Below are 13,288 nucleotides of genomic sequence, written 5' to 3' on the forward strand. Positions count from 1 at the left end.
TCAAGGAAAGATGGGTGGTGGTTACTCTCTTGTTTTAGAGTTTGAGTACTCTTTATAGCGATCCCCTAGAGCAGAAAATCTTCCTAGGACACTCTTGTCATGGCCTTCAAGCTACTGCCAGTCTAGCCAGGTTATTTCGTTTACTGCCCCTCAGCCCTACAGAGGAAATTTATACAATACAGGCCTACAATTTGGAGACTATTTGAAGAAAGCATAATAATACCTACAGTATCTTCCCTACTGGGCCTAGGCCACCCAACTTACCAAGCCTTGGCTTGAGTTTATCACTAAAAAGTGATGAACTGCTACTTGGTTGCCCATCTTGATGATGCGAACATCATTGTTCAACAAACACTAGAGGCTTCCAAGCGGTCAGGGCACGGTACCAAGAAACACCACGCTGGAGGATTAGAGGGTCACGAGGCCTAGTTACGATATCGTACTACAAGCCCATAATAAAAGGCTCACAACTCAGTGGTGCATATCTGTTCTTACTACCAACCCTCCTCTTAAAGAGCTACGGTGCGAGGAGTATCCAAGCTCACCTTTTGAGCCCTAAGGTGAACTCCCACCCCTGTGATACAGATAAAGAAACCGAGACTAACCAAGGCTTCCTCAAGGTCACACAACCAGTCGGGGGCCAGGACAACTTTAAGCTCAAGCAGTCTAGCGCCTGAGGGCCACGAAAAATTTAGGGAAGCTACGAGAGGGAGGAAGAAAAAGATGGAAGGAGGACCGATGGGCGGGCTTTGCTCCCGTCAGAGATAACACTAGCAACACACCCACTGATCCATCCGCATATTTCACTACTTAACAGAGAGTTTAGTATCTAGCTCTGCAGGTTCCGCCTCGCTCCACAGAACTCCGCACCGGCTCGGGCGAGCTGCGGCCCCGCCGCCTTCCTCACAAGCACCGCGGGCAGTGCCGCAGGGCCGCCCCCCTCGAGCGAACTACAACTCCCACAGTGCACCGCGCGCCAAGTTGGGCCCACGCTCAGCGCTGGGGAGGGTTTCGAAGGTGCCTTGAGAAAACAATCACGAACATTTTCCGCCGCTGGCCCACCTGCACACAGATCTCACCTCCCGGAGTGTGCGTCCGTGAGATGCGTAGACTCGCTTCTGCTTTCAGGCACAGCATGAGGCAGGTGCGACATCTCGCGGACGCGAGGTCCCCGGACCGTAGGAGGGGCGGGGCCGAAGGCGAGCGTGCAAACCGGAAGTACGCGAGGGGCGAAGGGCGCGGCCCGGGGGGTTACGGGCGCGCGCTTCCGGCCGGTGCGTCGACGTCGGTCTGGCTGCGTAGGGTGGCACTGCAAGCTCCTTTCCTGGGCTGGGTGGGCCGCCGGGGCCCCGCACCTTGCGCAATCGGCTCCTCCAAGGCCTTTAAGTCTTCGCTGGTCTTATCGTAGGCCGTGACGACATGAGCAACAAAGAAGGTGGCGTCCTCAGCAGAACGGGGTGTAGTGTATCCCCAGGGGTGGTTCTCCAGCCTGTGCGAGCTCACCCTTCTCGCGGTTGAAGGATGTCCTCTTCCTAGCGGGAAGCTGGGGGCGGGGGGATTGGAAAGCGGCTCTTCTGCTTCTGTCCTTGGCCGGGTTGGCCGCTGTGTGTACGCCTCTCGGTTTCTTAAGTCTTCGAGCAGTAATTTTCGCCTTGTTTGATGGTTGCTGCACCTGTGCCAGATCTAGGCCCTCTGTGGTGAAAGCCTGGATGGTTGGGGGCGGGGGGGGGGGAGGCCGGGCTGTTTTCCGTCAGTCTGCTGAGAAAAGCCGTTGTGGGTATCTGGTTTTAAAGGAAGAAAGGGGGTTGCCTGTATTGTTTCGCAGACTCTTGGTGATGGAAGATCCCTATCCACTTTTTTTCTTCTTTTCTGCATAAGGATCAGGAGGGTTCAGGAAAAGGAAGCATGACAATTTCCCACATAACCAGAGAAGAGAAGGGAAGGATGTTAACTCTTCTTCACCTGTGATGTTGGCCTTCAAATGTAAGTTCTCTGTAATGTCAGTTGGTGATGGGGAGAGAACTAAAGGCTGTAACAGAAATTATTCTTGCCATGTTGTGCACGAGAAAACAACCCCTAAAAATTTAAGGTGTGTAGAGGTGACATTTAATTTTTTCCAGAGGTTTTGTGAGAGTGCCAGTTCTGAAAAGTCTGAATTTCAAAGGCCTCGGCATTTATGCCCCATTAGTGTAAACAACCACGTTAGTAAACATGTGAACATTACCTCAGTAACGGTGAACGTCAGTTAATAGTAGCAATGCCACATACTTGAAAGTTGCCGTGATCTCATATTTTCTCATTTCGGCGCACTTGCCCTTTTCTCAACATACTGGCTGTCAGTTTGCTGCTGATTGCAAAACAAAAAATCCTCATTCCACTGTCCTCTCTCCACTTACCTAGGCCTTACAGTCTCGTGGTTCATGAATCTAGGAGGGGCTTAGCTGGCTCCTTCTGACTTCATTTGCAGTCATCTGAAATTGTGATTGGAGATGGAGGATCCACAGCTCTTGTCGGCCTTCTTACCTCCCTCACTGCTCTTTCCCTGGGGGCCTCTCCATGGTGCTGCCCCAGTGGCTTCATCGATGATCTCTGCCTTACAGAGCAAGGAGGAAACCACAATCCCTTTGTCTTTTTTTTTTTCCTAAGTTCCATGCATTACCTTTTTTTTTTTTTTTTGAGAGAGAGAGATATTTTATTTATTTATTTGAGAGAGAGAGGAGAGACAAAGAGAAACAGGACTTCCATCCGCTGGTTCACTCCCCAGATAGCCACAACGGCCGGAGCTAAGCTGATCCAAAGCCAAGAGCCAGGAGCTTCTTCCAGGTCTCCCACGTGAGTGCAGAGACCCAAGGACTTGGGCCATCTTCCACTGCTTTCCCAGGCCATAGCAGAGAGCTGGATTGGAAGAGGAGCAGCGGGACTTGAACCAGTGCCCATATGGTTTGCTGGTGCCCTAGTCTGAGGCTTAGCCCACAGTGCTGCCCCAACCCCCTTTATGTCTTAATCTCAGGCAGTTTTAGCTCTCACTTTTGCCTTAATGTATTTGTTACAGCAAAGGCATTTTAAAATTGATGCCTTATTTTTAAGGGGAAGAGTATTGGGTACCACCTTTTGAAGTAGAGTGCCAAATAATTTATAGGCCTATTTTAAAACCACCAGTAATCTTCAGAGCTCTTTTTTTTAAAAAAAAAAAAAAAAAGATTTTATTTATTTATTTGAGAGGTAGAGTTACAGACAGTGAGAGGGAGAGAGACAGAGAAAGGTCTTCCTTCTGTTGGTTCACTCCCCAAATGGCTGCTACAGCCGGAGCTGCGCCAATCCGAAGCCAGGAGCTTCTTCCTGGTATCCCATGCAGGTGCAGGGGCCCAAGCACTTGGGACATCTTCCACTGCTTTCCTAGGCACATTAGCAGGGAGCTGGATGGGAAGAGCAGCAGCCGGGACTAGAACGGGTGCCCATTTGGGATGCCAATGCTGCAGGCAGAGGATTAACCTACTGCACCACAGCGCCGGCCCCCAGAGCGCTTGCTACAGCTAGCTGTAATTGAGTCAAGAGCATATTGACAGAGCCACATACTGATTAAAAAAACTAGTGGGTTGGATATTCCCAGCCTTATATTTTCACACTTCCTTGACACGGTGGGTTGTTTTCATGCATATTTATCTTATGTTTCTGCTCCCTTTAGCCTGGAATTGCTTCTGACTTGATGTCCCCACTACCCATCTAGTGAATTCTTCTTTTTTTCCCCCCAAGATCTAACTTAGGTTATTAGCTTTGAAGCCTTTCTGATTTTTCTCCCAAGCAGCCTTGGTGATAGACTCACATTCATTCATATACATCCACCTGGTAATGAAATATTTAAGTATCTGCTATGTTCTAGCCTGTGTTAATGGAGAACAAGAAGAGTGTGGTTCTTTCCTAAACCCTTTACACATATTAATTATGGTTGTATTTTATTTAATTTGTTTATGTCCCTGTGTCTTGTACTGGAATGAGCTTTTTGGCGACAAGGAATTCTGTCTTTTGTAATCATAGTATCTGACTCTGCTCATTAAAGTATTTATAATAAATAGTGAAACAGGTTCATGTTCATTATCTTTAACTATAAGGCAAAATCCTGGCTAATTATTACCTGGGTGTTGAAGAACCAGATATGTTGACATCTTTGTCAGCTACTAAGTTAGTTAATAGCTTAATTAAATCCTCTTTTTAAAAATTTGTGTAGAATACATTTTTGCCTCCTCATAGGCCAGGCAGCTTGCTGAACCTTTAGAGTAAAAATGCTTGAGAAAATAAGTAAGTATTAAGAAAGTTAAGGGTTTTTTCCTTCTCCTTTTCTTTTCTTTTTTTTTTTTTTTTTTTTTTTTTAAGTTTATTTGAAGGACAGAGTTAGAGAGGACATCTGTTTCACTCCCCAAATGGATGTGATGGCTGGAGCTGAGCCAGGCTGGAGCCAGGAGCCAGGAGCCAGGAGCTTTTTCCTGGTCTCTCACGTGTGTACAAGGGCCCAAATACTTGGGCCATTCTCCACTGCTTTCCAAGGAGCATTATTAGTAGGGAGCTGGATTGAAAGTGGAGCAGCCAGGACTCCAACGCTCATGTTGGCATCACAGGCAGCAGTTTCACTTGCTGTGCCATGACATGGGCCCTGAGACTTAAGGGTTTATTGGTAGTTCAACCACTAGGGCTCCAAGTTTATACTTGAAATTTGGTTAAGTGACTATATTTTAAGCATTCTTACAGACAGTACGGTTCACTGATTTTACTGCTTCATAGTGGTATTATTGTGTATGTACTTCAAAACCTCACGTTGGTTGGTTATACCTCAGTAAATTGGGGAAAGAGATAGCAAAGAATAGGGGAAAAGGTTACAAACTTAAAAGAAAAATCCCGGTTTGTTTGTTGGAGATATTTATATTGTATGTGGTGAGGTAATTTTTAAAATCATATAATTTAGGTGATTAAAAGTAATTAAGTAGTTGTGTGTAATCATTTTGTGATAATCTCATGTTTACCACGTTAGAAGATTTTTTTACAATTGGAACAGTATGCCCATTGTGAGGCTCTGAGTGGTAATACCCTGTTAAGTCATACTTATAGTTAAAGAAATAATATTTTGGTTACTGGCAGAGCCTTTGATTTCCAGGTCCTTTATAAATAAATAAGATGGTTTTGTCTTCTTAACTTTTATAGAGTAGATAATAATTGCTTTATTGTATAGTAACTTTTTCAGTATAGTCTTTTTTTTTTTTTTACCAACTAATTACTTTTGTTCTAAGAAAAAGTCATTTCTCCTCTTTATTTCCCTCATAAGATTTGCCAGGTGTTCCTATAAAAAGTTTAACATAAAAACTTAACTGGTCTGTTGGAAGATTTTCAGAAAAGAGAAATGATTACATGGGAAGGTTTTAAAGGGAAACACTGACTGCAGAGGTAATTTGAGGAGATGGTATTGTTGTCAAGCTTAAGCCCAAGGTTTTAAGAATGATACTTAAGTATCTTTAATGTTCTCAGAACTACTTTGCCAACAAAATTGTGAAGTTAATTTCATTAAAAGGAATCATCAGATGAAGATTTTACTGTTTTTGATTGAGTAAAGGTGTTTTCTTTTAACTTTTTATTTTAAAATGTCAACCATGGAAAAAAGGAAGAATAATATAGTTGGAAAATAGTATAGAGAACTTCTTTATAACCTTTACTTAGATTGAGCAGTTTATAGCATTTTGCCACTTTTACTTAATCACTATATGTAAATTTACATATGTGCACACATTATTTTTTTCTTAGCTATTTGAATTTAAGTTGTACTTTTTGTGACTTCTGTACTCCTTTATTCTTTAGGATATATTTTTTAGAAATAAGAATACTCTCTTACAGGAGGGATCTCCAACATTCATGAAAAATGTGTATTATGGAAAAAAATCATGAATTTCAAAACTTTTTTCACCAAAATAGACATCATTTAATTTCATTTTTCTTGAACATTTTGAAGTGCCCTTGTATAACTTTAGTGCCATTACTAATTTCAGGATATTTAGCATTAATACAGTACTTTAATCAATGGTACGTATTTTGACAACTGCCCCAATAATGTCCTTTTTAGCATTTTGTCCTATCAGTTTCTAGTACAGGAATATATATTGCATTTACTTGTCATGTCTTTCGTTTCCTGTAATCTAGAACTGTTTCTTAGCTTTTCTTTGTCTTTTGTGATAATAACATTGAGAAATACAGGCCTTATTTATAGAATATCCCTTTCTTTGAATTTCTTTTTTTTTTTTTCTTTCCTTGAATTTGTTCAATATTTCCTCATGATTAGATGAAGCCTATACCTCCCTGGTTGTGATACTTTATAAGTGATGATGTGTCCTTGGGCATGTTATAAAAGACCAGAGTATATGAGAGTCTGGAGTTTGTTAAATATAATTTAGGGTCATTAGGGAATTTTAAAAGATAAAATACATTTTGATTTTTTGTTTTCTTTGAAAGAGACTATCAGAGAGAGAGATATCTTCCATCCTCTGGTTCACTCCCAAATGCCTGCAACAGCCCCAGCTGGACAGTGCTGAACCTATGAGCTTGAAACTCATAACTCAAAACTTAATCTACGTCTTCCACATGGGTGGCAGGGACCAAAGTACTTGATCCATTACCACTGCCTCCCAGAGTACACGTTATCAGAAAGCTGGAATTGGAAGTGGATCTGGGATTTGAACCCAGGCACCCTGATATAGGATGTGTGTTCCAAGCAGCATCTTAACCTCTGTGCCGAATGTCTAGCTCCTAAGATACATTTTTAAAATATCAGTCAGCAGTAAAAAGGCAGGACTGGGCAGAAACAGAGAGACCAAGCAAAAGTCTTTTCTGTAGTATAAATAACAGTGATAAGTTGGGTTAGGGTGGAGGCAATGCAGGTGATAAGACAGATTTAGCAGTGCTTTAAAATTAATTTGTAGAGGTAGGTGTTTAGTCTCACAGTTAAGTTACCTGTGTCCCGTATCAGAGTTCTGGGGCCAATACCTGACATTGGCTCTGACTCCAACTTCCTGCTAATGCTGACCCTGGTGGACAGTACTGATGACTCAAGTAATTGGGTTCCTGCCACCCATATGGGAGACTTGGATAGAGTTTGTGGCTCCTAGCTCTAGTCCAGACCCAGCCCTGGCTGTTGCAGGCATTTAGTAAACCAGTGGGTGGAGAGCACATGTTCACTCTCTCCCCCTTCTTCTCTGCCTCTCAAAATAATTAATTTTTTTTAATTAAATTAATTTATATTTTAACTTGTGAATAATTTGTATTTTGTTTCAGTAGCATTGGCATACATTTTAGAAAGTAATTGCTAGACAGCTAAATATCCTTTGATGTTATAGGAATATGAGTGTTCAGTTTCTTTGAAAAAGACTGCTAATTCCCAGGAGATTGTATACCAGTGGGTAGAAATGTTTAAGCTCAATAAAAGCATATGCTCTTATGTAGTGTGTTGTACTGCCCATGACTTCAGCAAGCAGTTCATTGAAGAGACATCTTTTGAACCTCTACCTTCAGGCATTGTTTTGTGTTCTGCAGATAAAGTGTTGAAGACATGGCAGTAGCCTTTATGAATTTTATATTATATTAGTTAATAAGTGAATGTGTAAGTAATGTAATTTTGACTAATGAAGGATAAATACTAAGAGTACATTAATGAAGCATAGTAAGGGAGAGTAAGGAAGAGGGAGACATGATAAATATTAGGCTGAGCAGAATGATAATTTGAATGATGAAAGAGAAATATGAAATGATCAGAGGAAATAGTGTTCTAGAGAAGAGCAGTAACAGAAACAGAAGAGTCAAGAAAGGTACAAGCTTGAAGAATTAGGACTGATATGAAGTTTGGCTGACACATGAACTTGGGTAGGATGTCAAGACAAACTGACGTTGTAGAGGCATGAATTTACTATTTAAATATCCTTGACTCTAGATTATTTTTCCTGTAGGTGATTTAATATGTATGGAGACTCTTAGTTATACTGGTGTATTAAATGTTAGTTATGTATATATTATAGCATATGTAACTATAAAACATAACAGATTTGTATTCTAGGAAAGGTAAACGATTTTCCTTCATTTTATTTAATATATCCTTTTGCTCTGTTATAAGCATACTCATAGCACACCAGATGGAGTCTTTTAAACAGTAATAAAAAGTAACTGTTTTGTTATTTGTTAAAACTTTTGAGTAAGGAAAAACTTTTGAGGCTTTTAGTAAGATAGACCTAAGTTATTTGGCAATTAAGAACACTATAGACAATGGATATTAGAAATTACTTATAGTGTTCAGCTTTTTGTGTGAAAATTACTGTCATTAGCACTATGTAATATCATTAGCACTGTGTTCTGCTTATTATGTCTTAAATGATGGCAGGTCTGACATATGTTCTTCATGTTGTTTGATAGACTTTGGGTCTATGCTTATATAACCATATGCATGCTTACAGTTATAATAATGTGTTCTTAGCCTTTCAACAGGAACTTGATGCAAGACATGACAAATATGAGAGACTTGTGAAACTTAGTCGGGATATAACTGTTGAAAGTAAAAGGACAATTTTTCTCCTCCATAGGATTACAAGGTGAGTGAGTATCTTTAAAATTTGTTACAGATTAATAGTTTGTTTTCTGTGTGTGCCTGTGTTTGCGCACGCTTTATACCTCAGTGGGCAATAACTAGCTCATAGAATATGCTATAACTTTGTTAATGTTGAGATTCAGAGGATATTAGCAGATTCATTTGAGAAATATTTTAATAAAAATAGGGAAAATTCTTACTTTTGGAGCAACTGGAGATTTTATGTTCTGTTAAAATAGATTGTGTTTGTGAAAATATAAAATTTTTGTTAACTTATTGCAGCTCATTAAATTAAAGCTCTTCTTGGGTGTTAGATGTGAAAATTTTAATATGAGATAAATATAAAGGATCTGCTTAACTTACCTTCTTACTCATTTCTCATGGCTCTGCAATCTGGTTTCCTGCTCACAATTATTTTTTTAAGATTTATTTATTTATTTGAAAGACAGAGTTATAGAGAGGCAGAGAGAGAGAGGTCGGTCTTCCATCTGCTGGTTCACTCCCCAGATGGCTGCAGTAGCCGGAGCTAGGCCAATCCGAAACCAGGAGCCAGGATCTTCTTCCAGGTCTCCCACGTGGGTGCAGGGTCCCAAGGACTTGTGTCATCTTCTACTGTTTTCCCAGGCCATAGCAGAGAGATCAGAAGAGGAGCAGCCAGGTCCTGAAATGTGCCCAAATGGGATGCCGGCACTGCAGGCAGCGGCTTCACCTGCTATGCCTCAGTGCTGGCCTCTGCGTCACAATTTTTAAAATTTCCTTTGTTAATTTTCATGTTGTTAAATTTAATGCATAGTCTTCTGCCTTTCTTATTGTACATTTCTGTATAATATGATATTGTTGACTACTTAATTTTTTGAAAATTCCTCTTCTTTCATTCAACTCTAACATTTTCTTTATGAGGACTTTTATCTTTTTTTCTTTTTAAAAATTTTAGATTTTTTTTTTATGTTTGAGATAACATTTTTATTTTAAATTACACTCAAAGGCTTAATGCTCCACTAAATAAAGAGTCCAACAAGTAAAAAATAAAAAGACCACGGTTCAGCAGGAGTATATGCAAGGGCTAGAAACAATAATCAAATGAAGAGATGTCAATTTCACTCATATGCAGTAAATTTTAAAATAATCACAGGTCACTAAAACTATAGTAGTATATCATTCTTAACAGTTTGTTTGACAAAGATATAAAAGTTTGACCAAACTATATTTGCAGAAATACTGATATAGAGATTTCTTTCTTTTTTCTGTTTTTTGATATTTTTCCCCCACATATAAGGGAGAACATGCAATATTTGTAGAACTTTGTCTTTTTTTTTTTTTAGGCAGGCTTTGCATGTTTGATAGATTTCTTGGTTGCAAGTAAAAGAAATCAGCATGGGACCAGCATTATGGCCAAAGGTGTAAGCTGCTGCCTTTGATGCCACTGTGTCTCATTGGAGCACCAGTTCCAATCCTGGCTGCTCCATTTCTGATCCAGCTGCCTGCTAATCTGCCTGGGAAAGCAGCGAAAGATGGCCCAAGTACTTTGGCCCATGCCACCCACAGGGGAGACCTGGATGGATTTCCAGGCTCCTGGCATCAGCCTGGCCCAGCCCAAACCATTGCAGCATCTGAGGAGTGAACCAGTGGATGAAAGACTTTCTCTCTTTCTCTGCCCCTTTCTCTTTGTAACTCTGCCTTTCAAATAAATTAATTAATTTAAAAAAAAAAAATAGCTTAACCTATCCTAAGCTGAGCCTAGAAGAAAATTACAAAAATTAAGATGATTCAGGAGTATTTTATAAGTGCAGCTGAGTGTCTTCCATCTTTCCATCTTTGTTTGCTTCATATTTCATTTGAGCAGCTTCCATTGCTAACACATGTCTAACTCACAACTCCCCTGCTCGTGTGTTTTAGGTCCAGCTCCTACGGATTTTTGTTACAAATTGCAGATGCCTCTAGAAGAGCAGTTCTGATTGAGTTTACACTAAATTATAAAGTATTTAGTGAAGACCAAATATTTATCCGCTGTTTGTTATCAAAAATATTATTGAAATATTGCATTCACTAACTTAAAACTTTTCAGATAATCCTGTAATTCTTTAATTTTTATTCTATTTAAGTTGAAGTAGAAAATGCCTGGCCCGTGGACCATGAAAGGCCTGTGAAATCATTTGCTCTGGCCCTGCCAGGGCAACCATATGTGGGGCTAGAAATTCAATAAATCCATAGCATACTAATTTTAAAATTGATAATTTTGTATGACCTGTGAATGAAGTCATAAATAACCAAAAAGCCCTTGGCAGAAAATTGTTTCGCACCCCTGGTTTAAGTGGAAGCAAATTTGCCATATATACATTTATTGAAATGTGATACTGTTAACCTTGTTTTTTTTTCTTACTCTCTGAAAGTAATTTCTGCTTTTTTTTTTTTTTTTTGCTGTATCTAGTTCTAGTACAACTTGTATATCAAGCTTGTACTAATTCTATAGAGAGAAACAACACTTTCAATTAATTATGGACCTTTTTTTTAGTAGCAATTGCAATAAATTTTCATCAATATTCAGTAGTTTAAAATAATATAAAAAAGTAGGAATGTGACAGGAGAACTTACTGTGTTAGAAAAATCTACAGGGGCCAGTGTTGTGGTGTAGCTGGTAAGGCCGCTGTGTGTGATGCCAGCATCCCATATGGACACTAGTTCTAGTCTCAGCTGTCCCACTTCCTTTTTTTTTTTTTTTTTTTTAAAGATTTATTTATTTATTTGGAAGTCAGAGTTACACAGAGAGAGAAGGAGAGGCAGAGAGAGAGGTCTTCCATCCTCTGATTTGTACCCCAGTTGGCCACAGCAGCTGGAGTTGCACCGATCTGAAGCCAGGAGCTTCTTCCTGGTCTCCCAGGCTGGTGCAGGGGCCCAAGGACTGGGCCATTTTCTGCTTTCACAGGCCATACCACAGAGCTGGATTGGAAGTGGAGCAGCTGGGACTCAAACTGGCGTCCATACGGAATGCTGGCACTGCAGGTGGCAGTTTTACCCGCTATGCCACAGCACTAGCCCCCGTGCTCCACTTCCAGTCCAGCTACCTACTGGTGTGCCTGGAAGAGCAGCAGAAGATGGTCCAAGTGCTCGGTTTCTTGAACCCACGCAGGAGACCTGAAAGAAGGTCCTGGCAACTGACTTTGGTCTGGCCCAGCCTTGGCCCTGGCGACTAAATGAACCAATGGCTGGAAGATCTGTCTTTGTCTCTATCTCTGTAGCTCTGCCTTTCAAATAAGTAAATAAAAAGAAAGATAAAAAAAGGTACATTGGACTACTCACATTTTTCCACCAAAATGGAAAAATTCAATGTTTATTAGAAAATATTAATTACTTAGAAAATAATGATCTTTAGAAAAATAATGGCATAAAAATAAAGCAAATCGGGGCCAGCACTGTGGTTTAGCGGATAAAGCCGCCATCTGCAGTGCCAGCATTCCATATGGGCGCCGGTTTGAGACCCAGCTGCTCCACTTCAGGTCCAGCTCTCTGCTATGGCCTGAGAAAGCAGTGGAAGATGGCCAGAATCCTGGGGCCCCTGCACCCACGTGGGAGACCTGGAAGAAGCTCCTGACTCGTGGCTTCTGATTGGCCCAGCTCCAGCCACTGTAGCCATTTGGGGAGTGAACCAGCAGATAGCAGATCTCTCTGCCTCTGCCTTTCTGTAACTCTGCCTTTCAAAATAAATAATTCTTTAAAAAAAAAAAAAAGTAAAGCAAATCAAAGAAGTCAGCCATACTACTCAAAGATAGCCACTATCAATTAGTACATTTCATTTTTATAAAATGATTTATTCATTCAAAAGGCAGAATGACAGAGAGAGTGGCAGAGACAAATCTTTCCTCTGTTGGTTCATTACCCAAACAGTGGTAACATCCAGGGCTGGGCCAAGCCAAAGCTAGGAGCCCCACCCAGATCTCCCACATAGGTGGCAGAGACTCAACTACTTGAGCCCTTATCTGCTGCTTCCCAGGCACCTTAGTGGGAATCTGGATCAGAAGCAGAGTAGCTGGGGCCTCAGACTAGCACTCTGATAAGGAAGCAGGCAACCCAAGCAGTGACTAAACCTGCTATGCACATCAGCCCCTGGATTTCATATTTTACATACTCTGTTTCATATTCCTTTTATCACGTTATGGCCACTGTGAACCTGATTCTGATTAGTAAACTGAAGAAAAATTACAAACTTCAGAAAAGTAAAAATAAAATATGAAACAAATCAGCCAATCACCATACACAAAGATAACTGCTGTTATTAGTAGATTTCATGTTTTAATTACAAATTATTTTCTTTAATAGACATGGATAGCCAATTGCCAGTGAATTTTTATAGTTTGTATCTTTCAAAAGAATTTGTCCATTTATTCTGAATTTTGAAATTTATTAGCATAAACTTGTTTATAATATTCCTTCATTATCCTTTTAATGTCTCTGGGGTCTGTAGTTAGGTTCCTTTTCTCATTCCTAATGTTAGTAATTTGGTTATTATTTTACTTTGAACAATATGGTTTTTTAAATAAAATTTATATTTACCTATATATCTACCTTTGGATGTTGTTCATTCTTTTATATAAAGGTACAAATTTCTGTTTTCCTTTGGCCTAAAGAACTTTAATATTTTTGTAGTGTCAGTTGGCTAGTAGTGATGGATGCATCAACTCTTTC

General features: G+C 40.2%; 1 protein-coding gene and 1 long non-coding RNA gene across 5 annotated transcripts in view; one reads left to right on the forward strand and one right to left on the reverse strand.

Annotated features, from left to right (window-relative positions):
• The window catches only part of LOC138844973 (uncharacterized), a 55,197-nt gene extending 53,973 nt beyond the window's left edge, over positions 1-1,224 (reverse strand). Inside the window, exon 1 of one of the 3 annotated variants that reach the window (XR_016218993.1) lies at positions 1,080-1,222. This is a non-coding gene — a long non-coding RNA (uncharacterized LOC138844973). Of the gene's footprint in view, positions 1-1,079 lie in introns of all 3 variants that reach the window. The other 2 variants (XR_016218991.1, XR_016218992.1) reach the window with 2 other exon arrangements.
• A 52-nt stretch (positions 1,225-1,276) lies between these two features.
• TSNAX (translin associated factor X) overlaps positions 1,277-13,288 on the forward strand; it is a 40,010-nt gene continuing 27,998 nt past the window's right edge. For both annotated transcript variants that reach the window (XR_016218990.1, XM_002717369.6), the window contains exons 1-3: positions 1,277-1,435; positions 1,879-1,983; positions 8,498-8,612. Coding sequence is in view for 1 of the 2 variants with exons in the window: in XM_002717369.6 (XP_002717415.1) it covers positions 1,420-1,435; positions 1,879-1,983; positions 8,498-8,612 (236 nt within the window). In the remaining variant the exon portion in view is untranslated. The remainder of the gene's footprint in view (positions 1,436-1,878; positions 1,984-8,497; positions 8,613-13,288) is intronic.

This window comes from Oryctolagus cuniculus, chromosome 13, assembly GCF_051225735.1.
Source record: "Oryctolagus cuniculus isolate XC-2025 breed Fujian yellow rabbit chromosome 13, ASM5122573v1, whole genome shotgun sequence".
NCBI classification, from domain to species: Eukaryota; Metazoa; Chordata; class Mammalia; order Lagomorpha; family Leporidae; genus Oryctolagus; species Oryctolagus cuniculus.